Source organism: Penicillium cinerascens (genome assembly GCF_028974065.1).
Source record: "Penicillium cinerascens strain IBT 15544 chromosome Unknown contig_24_segment0_segment0, whole genome shotgun sequence".
NCBI lineage: Eukaryota > Fungi > Ascomycota > Eurotiomycetes > Eurotiales > Aspergillaceae > Penicillium > Penicillium cinerascens.
The window spans coordinates 559,547-574,217 of record NW_026695290.1 but is presented as its reverse complement, the minus strand read 5'-3'; the positions used below and the strand labels follow the sequence as shown (position 1 = coordinate 574,217).

The 14,671-nt window shown below is 54.3% G+C and overlaps 7 protein-coding genes across 7 annotated transcripts; 1 reads left to right on the top strand and 6 right to left on the bottom strand.

Annotated features, from left to right (window-relative positions):
- Positions 1 to 401: 401 nt before the first annotated feature.
- Positions 402 to 1,932, bottom strand: N7498_003299 (alpha/beta hydrolase; the record flags this gene model as incomplete). The annotated part of the gene is made up of 2 exons (XM_058450361.1): positions 402 to 1,383; positions 1,439 to 1,932. 2 exons carry the CDS (start codon positions 1,930 to 1,932, stop codon positions 402 to 404), a joined length of 1,476 nt encoding a protein of 491 aa, XP_058309823.1.
- A 334-nt stretch (positions 1,933 to 2,266) lies between these two features.
- On the bottom strand, positions 2,267 to 3,232 carry N7498_003298 (J domain-containing protein; the record flags this gene model as incomplete). Its single annotated transcript, XM_058450360.1, has 1 exon — positions 2,267 to 3,232. One exon carries the CDS (start codon positions 3,230 to 3,232, stop codon positions 2,267 to 2,269), a length of 966 nt encoding a protein of 321 aa, XP_058309822.1.
- A 227-nt stretch (positions 3,233 to 3,459) lies between these two features.
- N7498_003297 (putative FHA domain protein SNIP1) lies at positions 3,460 to 4,406 on the top strand (the record flags this gene model as incomplete). Its single annotated transcript, XM_058450359.1, has 2 exons — positions 3,460 to 3,849; positions 3,897 to 4,406. The coding sequence occupies 2 exons, from the start codon at positions 3,460 to 3,462 to the stop codon at positions 4,404 to 4,406; spliced, it is 900 nt and encodes a 299-aa protein (XP_058309821.1).
- Positions 4,407 to 4,556: 150 nt separating this feature from the next.
- N7498_003296 (uncharacterized protein) lies at positions 4,557 to 5,029 on the bottom strand (the record flags this gene model as incomplete). Its single annotated transcript, XM_058450358.1, has 2 exons — positions 4,557 to 4,756; positions 4,840 to 5,029. The coding sequence occupies 2 exons, from the start codon at positions 5,027 to 5,029 to the stop codon at positions 4,557 to 4,559; spliced, it is 390 nt and encodes a 129-aa protein (XP_058309820.1).
- Positions 5,030 to 5,927: 898 nt separating this feature from the next.
- Positions 5,928 to 8,857, bottom strand: N7498_003295 (putative DUF221 domain protein; the record flags this gene model as incomplete). Its single annotated transcript, XM_058450357.1, has 2 exons — positions 5,928 to 8,720; positions 8,774 to 8,857. 2 exons carry the CDS (start codon positions 8,855 to 8,857, stop codon positions 5,928 to 5,930), a joined length of 2,877 nt encoding a protein of 958 aa, XP_058309819.1.
- Positions 8,858 to 9,904: 1,047 nt separating this feature from the next.
- On the bottom strand, positions 9,905 to 11,403 carry N7498_003294 (fructose-bisphosphate aldolase FBA1). Its single transcript, XM_058450356.1, has 3 exons — positions 11,316 to 11,403; positions 11,004 to 11,140; positions 9,905 to 10,952 (listed from the first exon to the last, which is right to left on the bottom strand). Exons 2-3 carry the CDS (start codon positions 11,109 to 11,111, stop codon positions 9,978 to 9,980), a joined length of 1,083 nt encoding a protein of 360 aa, XP_058309818.1. The 5' UTR covers positions 11,112 to 11,140; positions 11,316 to 11,403; the 3' UTR covers positions 9,905 to 9,977.
- A 757-nt stretch (positions 11,404 to 12,160) lies between these two features.
- Positions 12,161 to 14,047, bottom strand: N7498_003293 (putative ubiquitin C-terminal hydrolase; the record flags this gene model as incomplete). Its single annotated transcript, XM_058450355.1, has 1 exon — positions 12,161 to 14,047. The coding sequence occupies one exon, from the start codon at positions 14,045 to 14,047 to the stop codon at positions 12,161 to 12,163; it is 1,887 nt and encodes a 628-aa protein (XP_058309817.1).
- Positions 14,048 to 14,671: the final 624 nt, after the last annotated feature.

The following is a 14,671-nucleotide window of genomic DNA, read 5'->3' as shown; positions in this document are numbered from 1 at the left end:
GCTATTTATGCTTGTCGCAGAGCAATATCCATATGACATGACGTCATCTTTCCAAGGTCAAGCCACTACGTCAAGCACGTTACCAGTCTCACCACTCGTACCACAACCGGTTATTATGGTTCAAAGCCAAACTGATTCTAGTCTTCGTGGTTTCATTATTAAGATTTGCAAATTTTACCCGTGATACTACCTCGGTTAATCGCGGAAGGGTATTGACGCTGGAGGCTCCTTTTGCCTTCCCAAACAACACGACATAGTATCTAAATCAAGGAAGCAAAAAGTTTTAATATTCGGCTTTCATTATCGTATATTTCTGCAATGATAAGAATAAAAACAGGGATATCATCAACCATGTTGTATGTTGTGGACAGATATCCATCCACAATGTAACATGTAAACACTCAAAGTCGTGCTCGCTCACGCCACGCCCTCTGCATTTCCTTCTCGGCCGCCAAACGTGCCTCCAGGCTCCTTCGCATACGGGCATCAGCCTCCTCATCAGTAGTCTCACAGGCCTTCTCAAGCAGAATGTTACGAGTTGATTGCATCTTGAAGCCGAGGTAGGTCAGAGACCCGGTCGGTGTGACACGGCCAGCCACAGCATCGCGGCAGAACTCCGTAATACCTTTGAAAAACCGCTTCCCTGCCGGTGTCGAGATCATGATAAGGCCGTGGCAGTGGGGCATGCCCTCGAACTGCTCCGTGATAACAGGAACACCCGCCTGATGCATCCGACGGGCTAGGATTAGGTCTTCGTCGGTAAGGCCCTCTTCTCCGGTTGAGATCAGCACTGGCGGTGCGTCTTTCCAGAGGTCTGCGCTGGCTGCCAGTGGAGAGACCAAGGGATGGAGGAGCATGTTGGCATTCGCGTACATGTCCACGCGTGGAGGAGACATGGGCCATAGTGTATCAGGAGGGAAAGGAAGCGGAGAGAATGGGATTTCCTCTGGATCGAGGGATGGCCCTGTCGGTAAGTCGATGTAGTCAAATTTGGCATTGCGAATGATGGAAGGCATCGATCGACTGATATCGCACCAGGGCGAAATGGTCGCCACGCCCGCAGGCAGCTCAACATCAACGTCCTTGCCATGGAAGCGGATCGATCGCGATGCACGCTGCAAAGTCAGCAGCGCCTGGAGCAGGACGAGTGATAAGTTTCCACCGGCAGAGTCGCCTGCCAAGATGATCTTGTTGGCTGGGACGGCCTTGTGCAATGCGCCTGGTGGCGGGTGAATGAGTGACAAATAAGCAGTCAGAGCATCGACAAGTGCAGCAGGGAATGGGTTCTGTGGCGCGAGTCTGTACCGCACTGAAAGGACCGGAGCACCAGTCAGACGAGAGAGATGTGCGACAGGCACGCGGTGCGTGCATGGATCCATAAGGCTAGATTATCGATCAGTAGTTGTCCAGGATGTTTCCCAAGGTAACTCGAACTTACAAGTATGCACCGCCGTGGAAATATAGGATCGTCGTGTCAGAAGGCGACTCCATTCGTAGCTTGGCGTACTTCTCGGCCTCCGAAAGGTCAGGTTGGGGAGTGCGCTTTCCCACGCCACTGCGGTAGCCAGTCCATTCAGCCTCAACAGCAGCAATGCCAGGGACATCAAAAGTCCCATGGCCGGTGTTGAGATCTTCAATTGCGCGGAGGATCGCGTCGCGCACGTCGAACTCCGGCTCCGGAAGGGTGATCTTGGACACCCACATGGGACCCTTGATCCCAGGGTCTCGCTTACTATCCTCTTGCGCCTTGGTAAGCGGCTTGCTGAATGTGATAAACGAGCGGATCACCGCGACGGTCAATTCAGTGCGCAGATCCTGCTTCCCCTTGACGGGTGACATGTGAACGCCGTGCAGGAAGAGCGTCTTGAGGATCAGTGGGATCCGGAGCAGCAGCGCTTTCAACATGCCAATGGCATGCTTGAACGAGCTCATATTGGGCAGACAGGTATATCACGGAGCCCGACTCCGGGGTGGAAGATTTGAGGTTGTATATAGATTTCCCTTGAACAAACTGGACTTGGCGGTGGCGTCTGATGCCGAGGTTCGACCTCGGATGCATAACTTCTCCCCTCAAGTTGTGATTTTTGGGGATACTTGTACATGTGAGTGTAGCCTATCTACATCATTCTTGAATTTTCGAATGGAATATGTCCAATTTATACTGATTCGCTATGTATGCCTGCGGCCTAGCATGTATGCAACCGCCGACCCTAAGTAAAGAGAACAGAACGCCATGCAACCCATAATTTCATGCAAGCAGATCAGATCAGATCAGATCAGATCGATCTTGAGAATCTTTCGATCTCTCTGCGGCCTGTTCAGTTCCCACAGTCTCCAACCCCTCTTGGCGATCACCCGCCAAGTCTACGTCAGACAAGCCGGTCCGAGAACTGAGCTCCCTCTCATAAACAGGGTGCTCTTCATTTTTGAGACCCGATCCAGTCGGGTCCCTCCGAATGAGGAAACTCTGCACACGAGCATCGTTCGAGGGCATCTGCTGGACAGTATGCTGTCGGCGGCCGGTGAGAAAACGCATAGAATCCTCGTTGACTTCGCGCAGACGTTGCTCATATCCAGTGTTCAACTGAGAAATCCAGGATGCCTGAACAGCTCCTCCGAAGAGGGTAAGAAGGATCACGAGCCGGGTGAAAGTGCGGTGGTCGACGACATTCTGTTGCTTCTCTCCGTGACGGTTATGCCATCGCTCCCAGTCTTCCCAGGTAGCATTAGCGTATATTGTTGGACCGTATGGTCCCCACTCTGCCGTTGCATCCGCTACGGTGTTATATCGTTTGGGCTGATGTTTCCATCCCGTTCCGAACTGGTCGTAGGCGGCCCGTTTGTCGGGATCGGAGAGGATTTCGTGCGCGTTGACCACGATGTGATACCGCTGTAGACGGACTTCGGCGGTGATGTTTCGACAAAGAGGATGCTCGTTGCAGGGCCGATCTGGGTGGTAGATCTTCACAAGCTCGAAGTACCGGCCTTTCGAGTACGGGGCGGTGCGATTTAAGTGGAGGACGTCATATGGAGTGAAGTTAGGCGTGCTAGGCCATGTATATACATGCTCCGGGGGATCCGATGCGGTGGCATAGGTCCTGTTGGTGTGTGTTGCCCAGAGTCGTCTATAGCCTGCGGCTCCGAAGCTGGGACGGGGGTGTGGCAAGGCTGCGATTGGCGAGCTCAGAAGCTGGAGGCCATCGCAGCAGAGAAAATTTGCCTTCCTAAACATGGCCACATGGTTTTCTGGGAGAGAGCACGGTAGAAACCCCGGTGCTCTCGAGATATATGAGGTGCGGAGAGCGATATGCGTGCTCCCCTCCCTGTTTGGGCCCGTTCGGACCGGGTCACGTGGAACGAGCTTCTGAGATTCTTCAACAAAGCTTCAATCTCATCTTCTACACTTTCCCTCGTCTGGATATTCACGCGCAAAAATGACCGGATCAGACGCCGAACCTCATGATCGCCGGCGGTCTCCATCACAATCCCCAGGCCGGAGCCGCGATCGACGGCGAGACAATCGCGACGACCGCAGCTCGCGCCCGCGAGACAATGACCACCGGAGCTCTCGCCGGGATAGCCCACGACGTCATTCTACTCGCAGCCCGTCTGGGAAAGAGAGTGGGCGAAGAGACCGAGACCGAGACAGACGCCATCGAGCACCCAGGGAACGATCTACAAGTTCTGCAGATGAGCAAGGCCGAAGACGCAGACACCGCAGCCATCGACACCGCGAAGACCGTGATCGCGATCGGGATAGTGACCGGCCATCAAGAAGACACCGAAGCCCGCGACGACGGTCTCGTTCCCCCAAACGGTCACCAAGCCCACGGGCATTGGAACGACGCGGTCCACTTCCCTCGCAATCGGATGCATTCACAAACGAGGTGACGCAGACCTCCGACGCACCTCCCCCAGAGAAGGAAAAGCCCAACTTCAAGAACACCGGGCGGCTCGCCGCTGAAACCAATACTATTCAAACCGAAGACGGACAGGGAGTAGTCTTGAAATACCACGAGCCCCCGGAGGCCCGCAAACCACCAGCGAAGGAACCCTGGCGAATGTATGTCTTCAAAGGAGAAGAGTTGCTGGAGATGGTCGAGCTGGGTGAACGCAGCTGCTGGCTGATCGGCCGCGAGCGGCTAGTGGTGGATTTTCCACTCGATCATCCCAGCTGCTCGAAGCAGCATGCCGCAATCCAGTTCCGCTTCGTGGAGAAGCGCAATGAATACGGCGACCGCATCGGCAAGGTCAAACCCTACCTGATTGACCTGGAGAGCGCGAATGGGTCTACTGTCAACGGTGAAGCTGCTCCAGCAGGTCGCTATATGGAAGTGATGGACAAAGATGTGCTCCGCTTCGGATTGAGTTCTCGTGAGTACGTTCTCATGCTGCCAAGTTCCTGAGCAAAGAGATACGCATGTTCCCGACACAGAGCTACCCAATCCTCCAAGCAGTTCCCGGCCATTGGAAATTCAATCATTACAACACAATAGTAATGCAGAATATGATATTATTACAAAATATTGGAGGCAGCTATTTCAGTACGAACATGCTCAGGTATGCTTGTGCTTAATTTCCTCGGCCTTGCCCTTCGCCTCGCCCATGGCGGCATCTGTCTTGCCCTTGATCGTTCCCGCAGCATGCTCGGCCTCACCCTTGGCCTTGCCCGCTTGCTTAGAGGCCTCGCCCTTCATCGACTCGGTCTGGGATTTGGCACTACCAACAGTCTCGTTGATCTTATCGCGAGCTTTCTCTGTATTTGCAAAGAGAGCTAATTAGCATTTCCTTCCAAGCCAACGGAATGGGCAGCTAATTGCCTCGAGGGGTGAAACAAACCTCCTTCGTCGATACCCTTGAGAGCTGCTTTGGAAGCCAACTCATCGGCCTTCTTCAGGGTGTCCTTGGCCGCATCGACAGGGCCCTTCTGATAACTCGGGGTAGAGGAGATCGACCGGAAAGCGACAAGTCTGGGCGCAATGGGCATTGCCACGCGCGACCGGACGATTGGAGCAAAGCGTACGGACATTGTGATGAGAACGGTGCGGATAGCGTCGACTGGTGGATGTGTAGATTGAGGTCGTTTAGATGACAAATAAATGCGATATTGTCAATTGTCAAGTGTACTGCTGATAAGAAATAAGCCCTTTTTGTTTGCCGATAGCTCTGTTTTAAAAGGAAAATAGTTGGGCCATGTCTTGATTCTGGCTGTCACCGACGTCATCGGCATCGCATTCGTTACGTCGACACCCGGTCACACCCTGGATTCCCGACTAATCATTTCCCGTGGCTTGTCTTTTCCTTGCTTTCGAACTGGATTGGAACGGTACCAGTGAAAAGATCGGCTCCGAGCTCCTCACATGGATCACCCTGGAGATCGAGGCGTCATGAAGTTCATGCGGTGGGGACCTCTGTACTCGGCGCCACTACACACGGTCCAAGAAACAACAAACATGTACAGCATGAACATGAACCTTAGTTCAGCCGGAGTTGGAAGAATCTATATCTCCAGAACTACCTAATCTTAAAATAACCGTATTTAAACCTTTTACGCCTTCAAGGTTTTTTGCGGCTATTCAAGAAGCTGACGAGCTTGGCATCTCTTGCCTAATGAATACATTCCAAAGCCGTTACTCGGTTTGCATCTGCATGGAATGCTTACGGCGTACATCTACACATCAAGTAGGCTTGTGCCCGAAACAACCAAGTTTGCAAGGTTGGAAAGAAAAATATTTATTTTTGTACAGATGTCAAGTATGAGTAGACTATTTCCAAAGTGCCACTCGATGCAAAGGATTAAAGAAAGTAATCGTGATCTCGTATCCAAAAGGTGACCTTCCCAATCCCAAAAATAGCAGATTCGCCAAAGTACTATCAAAGTAACAAACATGTCTATGCACAGATAGATTTCAAGGAAATATGGGTAATCACCGCGGGACCCGATACGACTCGTACGAGGTGTGGTACGGATCGTCGTCCTGCTCGACAGGGCCGTAACCACCCGTGCGCCAGCGGTCGAGGTGGTTCGCCGATTCGGTCTGTGCGGGGACCTGGGCGGAGCTCAGGAGTCGAGTCTCGCTCTCGTCGGATTGGTAAAGGCCGTTACCGACGGGGCTGTCGCTGTTGCCTCGTGAGAGCGGAACGCGGAAGGCCGGGTGGACGAGGACTCCGTCGGGGTTGACGTAGGGCTCTGCATAGCCTTCATGCATCTTCAGGCCGGACATTGACGGTAGAGACGGGGCGGGAGAAGAGGCTCGGGATGAGCTCGGTGACCACTCGCCTCCCAGGGTGCTACGCGGCGTCTGCGAGCGTTCGGTCATGAGATCCTCCGGGCGGCCGTAGATACCTCCGCCAAATTCTTCGCGGAAGTCGGCGCGGTCCTTGAAGTAGGAGAAGTCCAATTGGTTTTCTGGAACGACTTCGAAGGGAGCCGGTTCGGCCTTGCCGGGCTTGGAGGCCATCATTGGGTTCATGGCAATGTCCGAGTACTCGCCTGCCATATCGCCATGGTCGAGACGACCCTGGTAGATTTCCTTCAATGCCTCCGCGGCCTTGGCGTGGACCATGGGAGTCATGAGCTTCTTGTAGAGGGCTGGATGACCGAATTTGGAGTTGAGACGATCTGCGGCCTTCTTACCAAACTTGGAGACACCCAGAGCTTCCGCATCGGAAAGATTGGCGCGGTTGTAGAAGTCGATGTCAGAATCGAAAGTCCTCATGCAGTACCACTTGAAGCCCAGCATCAAAAACGGCAGCGGGACGATGCAGAACACCAAAGTCCAGTTGGCTCTCGCCCTAGCAACCAAAGCAACGATGACGTTGGCGAGGATGGTCGCGAAGATCAAGCGGTTGAATAGAACGCGCCAGAAAGAGCCAGCAGACTCGTTCTTGGTCACGAACACATACATAAGCATGTATTTCTTCAAGATGGCGTCAACCCCGAAATACAGAGCTGTCACGGGTAGCACAATGGGCTGTAGGGTGGCGAAGCACAAGGCAACTGTAGCGTAAAACAGATAGTAGTTGTAATAGCTGGCATAATCGAACGGCGGAGGCGCTGTCCACTCGATAGATTGTCGAGGGGTAGGCGATAGGAAGGTCTTCGAGAACCAGACCCAGGCCAATGTGACCATTTGTACAAGGTCGATGGCAGCGCCGAGGTTCCGCTGTAGAAGCCAAGTAATCCAGAAAGGAGAGATAGTGCACAAAGCGCTCATCAGCTGGCTATAAAGCTGACTGTCCACAATAGCCTGCCAGGCGTTCTCATTATGGTTGGTCTTGTCAATCACATTCGAGGCAAAAGTCCACGCAGCAGAGAACAGCGAGAAGACAATCAGGTTGTTGAAGACGAAGAATGCGTACAGCTGGCCAAGGACATGGCGCTCTCGAGAGGTCTTCGTCTTGCTGCCACCCTTGACGGACAGGCGTCGGAAAATAATCGGAAGCAGCAGATACACGAGCGAGGTGATGGCAGGCGAGGCAATACCCTGAACAGCAGCCCAAACGTCAGGATGGGCCTCCAGCGAAGTCATGAATCTGGGCCAGACTTTGCCCAGATTGTTCAAGTTAGACAAGAACACTGCAATGAGGGCGTTAGGAACGATCCACACCACTGTGAGCAGGGTGACCCAGAGAGTATTGGCAAATCGCTTCCATTTACGCGATTGCTTGGAAAGAGGCAAGTTCTCCCAAATCAGATCGCTAGGGCGCGGTGCAAGGCTAATCGTAGTGCCCTTGGGATGTTTTCGGCGTGCAGTCCAAGCCACGGCGTGGGCATGCTCGATGTTCTCCCAACTGGCAAAACCGTAAGGCATAGCGTTTCTCCGGTCGATCGACGCGCGGCCATGCTTGATTTCCTCCTCCAGTACGCGGATACGCACGGTCAGGTAATCAATGGTGTCCACCTTGCCATTGGGGTGCTTGCTGTGCTGACTCCGCGGTGGGCGCATCATCGGTCGCTGTACGGGCAGCTGATCAGGGCGCCTGAGATATTTTGCGAGAACCGACTCCAACTCCCGCACGGCCTCCTCGTGCTCCTTGATGATCCGGGGCAATTCTCTGACATTGCGGCCAATAGCTGCGCGGGGGAGGGCGGCGGTCGGGTTGACTTCGTCGGTAAGTCGCAAGATACCTTCGTCGGAACGGTCTGCCTGGGGTATGTCGGTTATCATGAGGGTTCGCGCGTGCAGACTTCGCTGATAGTCGCTGCTTTGATAATACCGTCTCCGCAGCGCTCGTACGGCCCGGTAATTTCTCCAGAGGAAAAATGCAATGATGGCATCAAAGGCCCAGGCGCACGCGACTTGGCTCCAGATGGCCTTGGAATTCACGTAGAGAGGCGTCATGGTAGTGAGTGCCGACAGGGCCGAGGTCTCATTGTTTTTCTGACTCTCGGCCATATTGACCGGTATCATGACCATGCAGCCAATAATGCTGATGAAGATGAAGATATTGCGCAGCATCTTTGTGAAGCGAAGGAAAATGGCCGCATCCAAGCCGATGGTTTCGACCAACTGTGTCTCGCGAGTACGGATTACAGGCTTGATCCAGGCAAAGAAGCCCTTGCCCACCGGGGGCGGGGTGTGTTTTTGGTCGGCATGCTTGACCTTGGGCGCATAGACGAGCGAATGACGAGGACGAAATAGGGAGAAGGCGATGGTGAGGAGGATAGAGACGCCGATGGAGGTGCCCAGCGAGGCCCACAGGGCACTGACTGTAAACTTGGGGGTTGTCAGCTTCTGAACCGTCATGAGCGTATGTCATTTGAACGTACAGCGGATTGGAAGGGATCCGCGATAAGCTTAAGGAACTGATCAGTCCCGTCGTCGCGGAGCTGCAAGCTCTGGCGCGGATCCATATCCAAAGATCACGAATAAAACGAAGGACGAGTCGGCATGAAGTTCAGAGCCGGGAGAAGGTTAGAGGACCGACATGAACTGCGGAGAGTGAAGGAAAGGAAAACCGAAAATAAAGTCGCATGTGAGACAAGAGGCCCAAGATTGAAAGAAAAGTGGGCACTGGCGGCACCGTACGGTCCAGAACGGGTTATAATTAGAAGATTAGCGGCGTTGCCGATCTGCGTTGAAGTTGACTTTCGCAGAAGTCCGTCAACACCGGTTCCAGTCGATTCCACCGGTAAATAATTGCATGCAAAACGTGTACCTGGTGGCGCTGGGACACGTTAAGGCTCTCCATCTGCCCCATCGTGCGTAGTATCATTGGCAGGCCGTCTCACTGTAACATATGGAGGGCCAATCACGGGCCCCACAGGGGTGAATCTGGAACATCGGTTGCTTTGGTTCAGATGGACATCCGGTCACACTGACACACGTTTTGGAAATCAAGTCCTGACTTGTACACACGTACCTACAACCGCTCCAGGGGGAGGTCACGGAAAGGGGTCACGGAGGAGGTCACACTGGATTGGAGCCTCAGGTGTCATTTCTATCAAGCCTCGTCCTTCAGGCAGCGAGGCATCAACTGCCCCTCCTGGTGGCGTCACATGGACTGGAGACTCGGTCTGTTGCCATTCCAATTGCAATTGCAGGCATATAGCTGCATGTCTATAGCATTTTTCTATACAGCAACACATTTCTGTCGGCCTGCAGACTTACCTTGCTGACTGACAGGCTAACAAACCCGACAGTCAACGTCACATGAACACCGCCACCAAGTGCAAGGTTTGGCCTAGTGCCGTGCAGCTTTTAATAGTACTTCAGCGTGCCTCTAAGATGGTTACCCTCGGGCATACACTTCTACGAGTTCCCTTACATTGAACAGCCTTGGAAAATGTTTACATGCATTCTTTTTTTCCCAGAAAATGGATATGGACATTTCATTACAACGTGTCGAAATTCATCGCTACATACAACCGGTACACCACACGTCCCCAGGCGTGCTCAACCTATTTTTTCGGCATGGAAGTATGAAAGTATCAGGCGATCGTAAAAAATTAAAATCACCCACGGTCAGGCAATTTACAACTGGCCGGAAGTGTTGAAGTCCTCGAGAGCGACCTGAGTGCGCTTGCTCATGGTCTTCTCACCCTCGCGGACCCACACGCGGGGGTCGAAGGACTTCTTGTTGGGCTTGTCGGCACCCTCGGGGTTGCCGACGGTGGACATGAGGTAGTCCTTCTTGGACAGGATGTAGTCACGGACACCGCTCAGGTAGGCGTACTGCATGTCGGTGTCGAGGTTGACCTTGACCACACCGTATCCGATGGCCTCGGTGAACTCCTCCTTGCCGGAGCCGGAGCCACCGTGGAAGACGAAGAAGACGGGCTTGTCCTTCTTGGAGCCGGTCTTCTCCTTGACGTAGGCCTGGTGCTTGGAGAGCAGCTCGGGGTGGAGCTTGACGTTGCCGGGCTTGTAGACACCGTGGACGTTACCGAAGCCGGCGGCAATGGAGAAGTAGGGGGAGATGGCGGACAGGGCGTTGTGGATGGCCAGGATATCCTCGGGCTGAGTGTAGAGGGAGTTGTTGTCAACATCCTCGTTGTTGACACCGTCCTCCTCACCACCGGTGATACCGATCTCCATCTCGAGCCACTGCTTCATGGGGGCAGCGCGCTTGAGGTAGGCGGCGGTGGTGTTGATGTTGTAGTCGACGGGCTCCTCGGACAGGTCAATCATGTGGGAGGAGAAGAGGGGCTCGCCGTGGAGCTTGAAGTAGCGCTCGTCCTCAGCGAGCATGCCATCGAGCCAGGGCAGGAGCTTCTTGGCGCAGTGGTCGGTGTGAAGGATGACGGGGATACCGTAGATGGGGGCAATGCTGCGGATGTAGTGGGCAGCGGCAATGGAGCCGGCAATGGAGGCAGCCTGGCCGTCGTTGCTCACACCCTTGCCGGCGAAGAAAGCGGCACCACCCTGAGAGACCTGCAGGACGATGGGGCAGTTCTGGTCGCGAGCAGCCTCGAGGGCAGCGACGACAGTGGAGGAGGAGGTGACGTTCTAGTGATGGTTAGCTCGAGGATCGCACATGAATCACGGGACGGAACATACGATGGCAGGGAGAGCGAATTCCTTCTCCTGAGCGTACTCGAAGAGACGGAGAACGTCATCGCCGACGATGACACCGGCCTTGCGGTTAAGCTTCTCAAGGACACCCATGATGATAATGATGAATTAAGAAATGTGATCTGGGAGGAGGAAAGAAGAAGGAGAGAAGAGTCAGTTCAATCGTAGAAGTAAGAAAAGCAGTCGCTTTACCGAACGACGAAAACGGGCGTGTTAAATAAAGAGGGGCAACACCGGCACGGTTTGAGCTGTTTGGAGGGGCAGAAGCGTCATCGGTGAAGACTCTCGTGTACTCACCGGTGGCTGTGGAGACTCGGGCAACCAGTAACGGGTCTGTTGAGGTCACGGTGATTTCAGGGTAGAAACTCTGGGAATGAGATCATCGAGTGGCTAGGGACCACCTTATATGTCTGCCCTTTGTGTTCGTCCCGGGTCTCTCCGCAATGGCCCGATCTGCGTTGCCGTTCGGCTTCGTGTTGTATACGCTCTGCTGCCCCGCCGTGGGGCAGCTAGCAGCTAGCAACGTGCAAGGAGCAAAACTAAAGCCGTTTCCAACGTCCGGAAGAACCGTCCATGCTACGAGACTATCTCTCTACGGTGTACCCCGTACGATGAAGCTGTAACTAGTATTGGGGCAGCTGTAAAGAATTAATCCCTTGCGGTCCCGTCGACTCCGTAATTTGTTCGTGTACGGCGGGGAACCGAGGAATTCAAATGCGATTCGAAGCCGTTCGCCGCTCTTCGATGCTTCACGGGCCGCATTTGAAACTCGATGTCTGGGTATGTAATTGCAACCCGGCTCTGTCCTGCTACTCGACCAGTTCCACTTGTCCTCCAATCCGGTTATGTCTTGCTCGCTGGATTTTGGATCTGCGCGTGCCTGGTCGAGGTTGGGTTCTAAGGGGTTGCCCTGACATCAAGCCGATCCACTACCGGACGCTAGCGGCCTCTATGATTTCAACGTTCAATCAAGTTCATTGTGTTTATATCCAAGATGCGAACTAGTATGATCGGATCTTCTATCTCTATGTCCTCACAACCTCGAACGCCCCATGCCGCCCTCCACGTACGATACAGGTCTTTCTTTATATACTGATCACGGTCTTCTACATGAATAAGAGACTCGAAAAATAATCACTCCCTCATAGCCGCTCTTCGGCCACCGTTGGGCTCGTGTCCGGCCGCTCAATCTCGTAGAACAGCAGATAGACCTCCTTCTGCATGCCCAGCACGTCCGAGGTCTTGCACTCTTTGATCTTCTCGTCCGAAATGCGCCACCAGCGATCGTTCGGCTTGCGGCGGCGACGAAGCCGCGAACTGACCCCCGTGGAGGTCTCCGTGGACGGGCGGGGAATGGTTCGGGAGGGGCGCGGGGCAGACGATGTACTGAATCGTCCCCTTTCCGGAGTCGGACTGTTGCTATCCGAATCGGCGATTTGTTGAGGGGTCGACGAGCGGGAACGAGACCGACTGCTCTGGAACGAGCGGCGCGAGCTGGAGGTCGTAGGACGCGGCAGGGAAGGCGTGAGTTGTGAGGTGGGCGAGGCGGCCGAGAGCGATGTGGTCGAGGTCGCTCTTGAGATGCTGCTGCTCCCGCCCATGTCTGCGTCCGGGCTACTGCGTGGTGCCAATCGCGGGCTCGGTGCTGCTGAAGTGCTAACACTGCTCACACGGCTTTGAGCGTAGGAACTGAAGGCCTCTGGCGTTGAAAACGGGGCATACAGATGATTGCGACGGAAGGACTCGTAGTGGCCACTGTGGTGGCTACCCTTGTGGCAGACGATGGCCAGCAGTTTATACCAGGTCTGGCTCAGGATGCCTCCCAGAGGCAAGCGTTCGGGAAACGACACCTTGGCCGCATTCTTCGTTGAGCTGCTGCGGTCAAATATTGACCGTGACAGATGAATCGCAATGACCTTGGGGAATGATACGATGCGCATATGCCGTGCAATTCGTCGCTTGGGCGCGAGATCCGACGGTGGCAGAACGATTCCCTCCAGCTCATTTTCAGGGTCCGTCTCCAATGCTTCACGAATGCGCGTAATCTCTTGATCCAACCGCTCCTGCTCGGTCTTTGAACGCGTCCGGTCTCGCTCCTGGATCTTAAAATCCACGGCATGCTGTAGACGGCAGCGATCACATCGGAAATCCTCGATATATTCGGTCTTCAACAGGCCATCGAAACAGTTGTTCAGAGTCGTGGAGCTTTTTTGCGGCACCTGCAGCGTAAGGTTGACAAAGGCCGTCTGGTTGGGCTTATACTGGTACTGGCAAAATTGGCAAACGATCTGCGACTCTAACTTGCCCTCGAATAGGAATCCAGGCTCATTGTCAATTTCCTTCAGTTTCGTGTCGATAATGGCCGGCAGACCATTCTCCGACCCATCGTCAATCCGTACTTCCACCTCGGTCGGGCTCTCAGGCACGGCTCCCGTGTCGCCTGAGCCAGCAGGCGCACTATTTAGTCCGATTGCCCGCTGTCTCGCACGCACACCAGCATGGTACTCGTCGCAGAGTCGCTCCAGGACAATCTGCAAGAACTCCTGCGCGTCTTGCTGATTCCGGCTGATGCGGGTGCGGAAGGCGAACTCCAGCGCCTGGATGAACCCGCGCGCCGAGATGGTCTTCTTGCAGATGGGGCGCTCATTCAATGAATCCAGCATCTCTTTCAATGCCCTGGTAATAATCCCTTGTTGTAATTCCCGCACTTTGTCTGGCCGCTGGCCGCGCGAGAGCTCGTTCGGGCCCGGCACCGCGTGGTAAACCTCCGGGCCGTCTAGCTCGCGTCGGTGCAGCTCGCGGATCAGGTAGACGCGAAGGTCGCCCAGGCCGGCCAGTGCCTGCAACACGGAGTTGATGAAGCAGTCATTGGCCAGGTTGGACAGGCCCACGATGCTCTTTTTGCGGTTGTTGTCATTAGATTCGTCGCCATCGATCGTATAGTTGGGACCGAAGACGTAGAATAGCGCGACTGCGGCGAGCGAGGCTCCTGCCGCATATGCAGCGACCGTGGTCGGTTTTTCTTGCATCAAGGCGCGGTATAGTGGAGGAGGGGGTGTTCTGGGGAAGGGTGGCGTAGGCGGAATGTATCAAGATCAAATTTGTAATTTCATCGCCACATCGTCAAATTGGCCGTAACGGTGGCGAGGGGAGCGCCGGGTGTGTAGGTAGTATTGAGAAAGAGCAGCTGAAGAGTAAACGGCGAGATGCAGTGTCTGCTGAGGGTTCAAGAAGAATTGTGCTGGGTTAGGCGGGTTCGGCCGGGGAAGAGGGGACGAATCGAAGGGTTCAGATGCGGAGAAGGGGTTTTGTCGCGCAACGCATTCCGGCTCTTAGGCACCAAACGGGTTAAAATCCGGATCTTACTGTCGGCACAATTCGATGCCGCTGGATCCTGAGGCTGCATTTGTGGAAGATTATTGGTTTCCCCCAATGTTCGCCGTTGCATTCTGTCCCAAAGCCCTGCACTAAGTCATTTCCGCGTGACGGATGCTTCGGTTATCCGTCACAACAATACCCCGCATTTGGGCCTGGAGTCGACTTCAGAGCCGTGGAAGCAGTCTGGGGAAGAATCTCTGGAGGCCTGGGGGGCACTTGGTGCTAGTTTTTGGACAAGCGTGCCTTGTATCCAGATGGAGGGGTCCTGCGCCCTA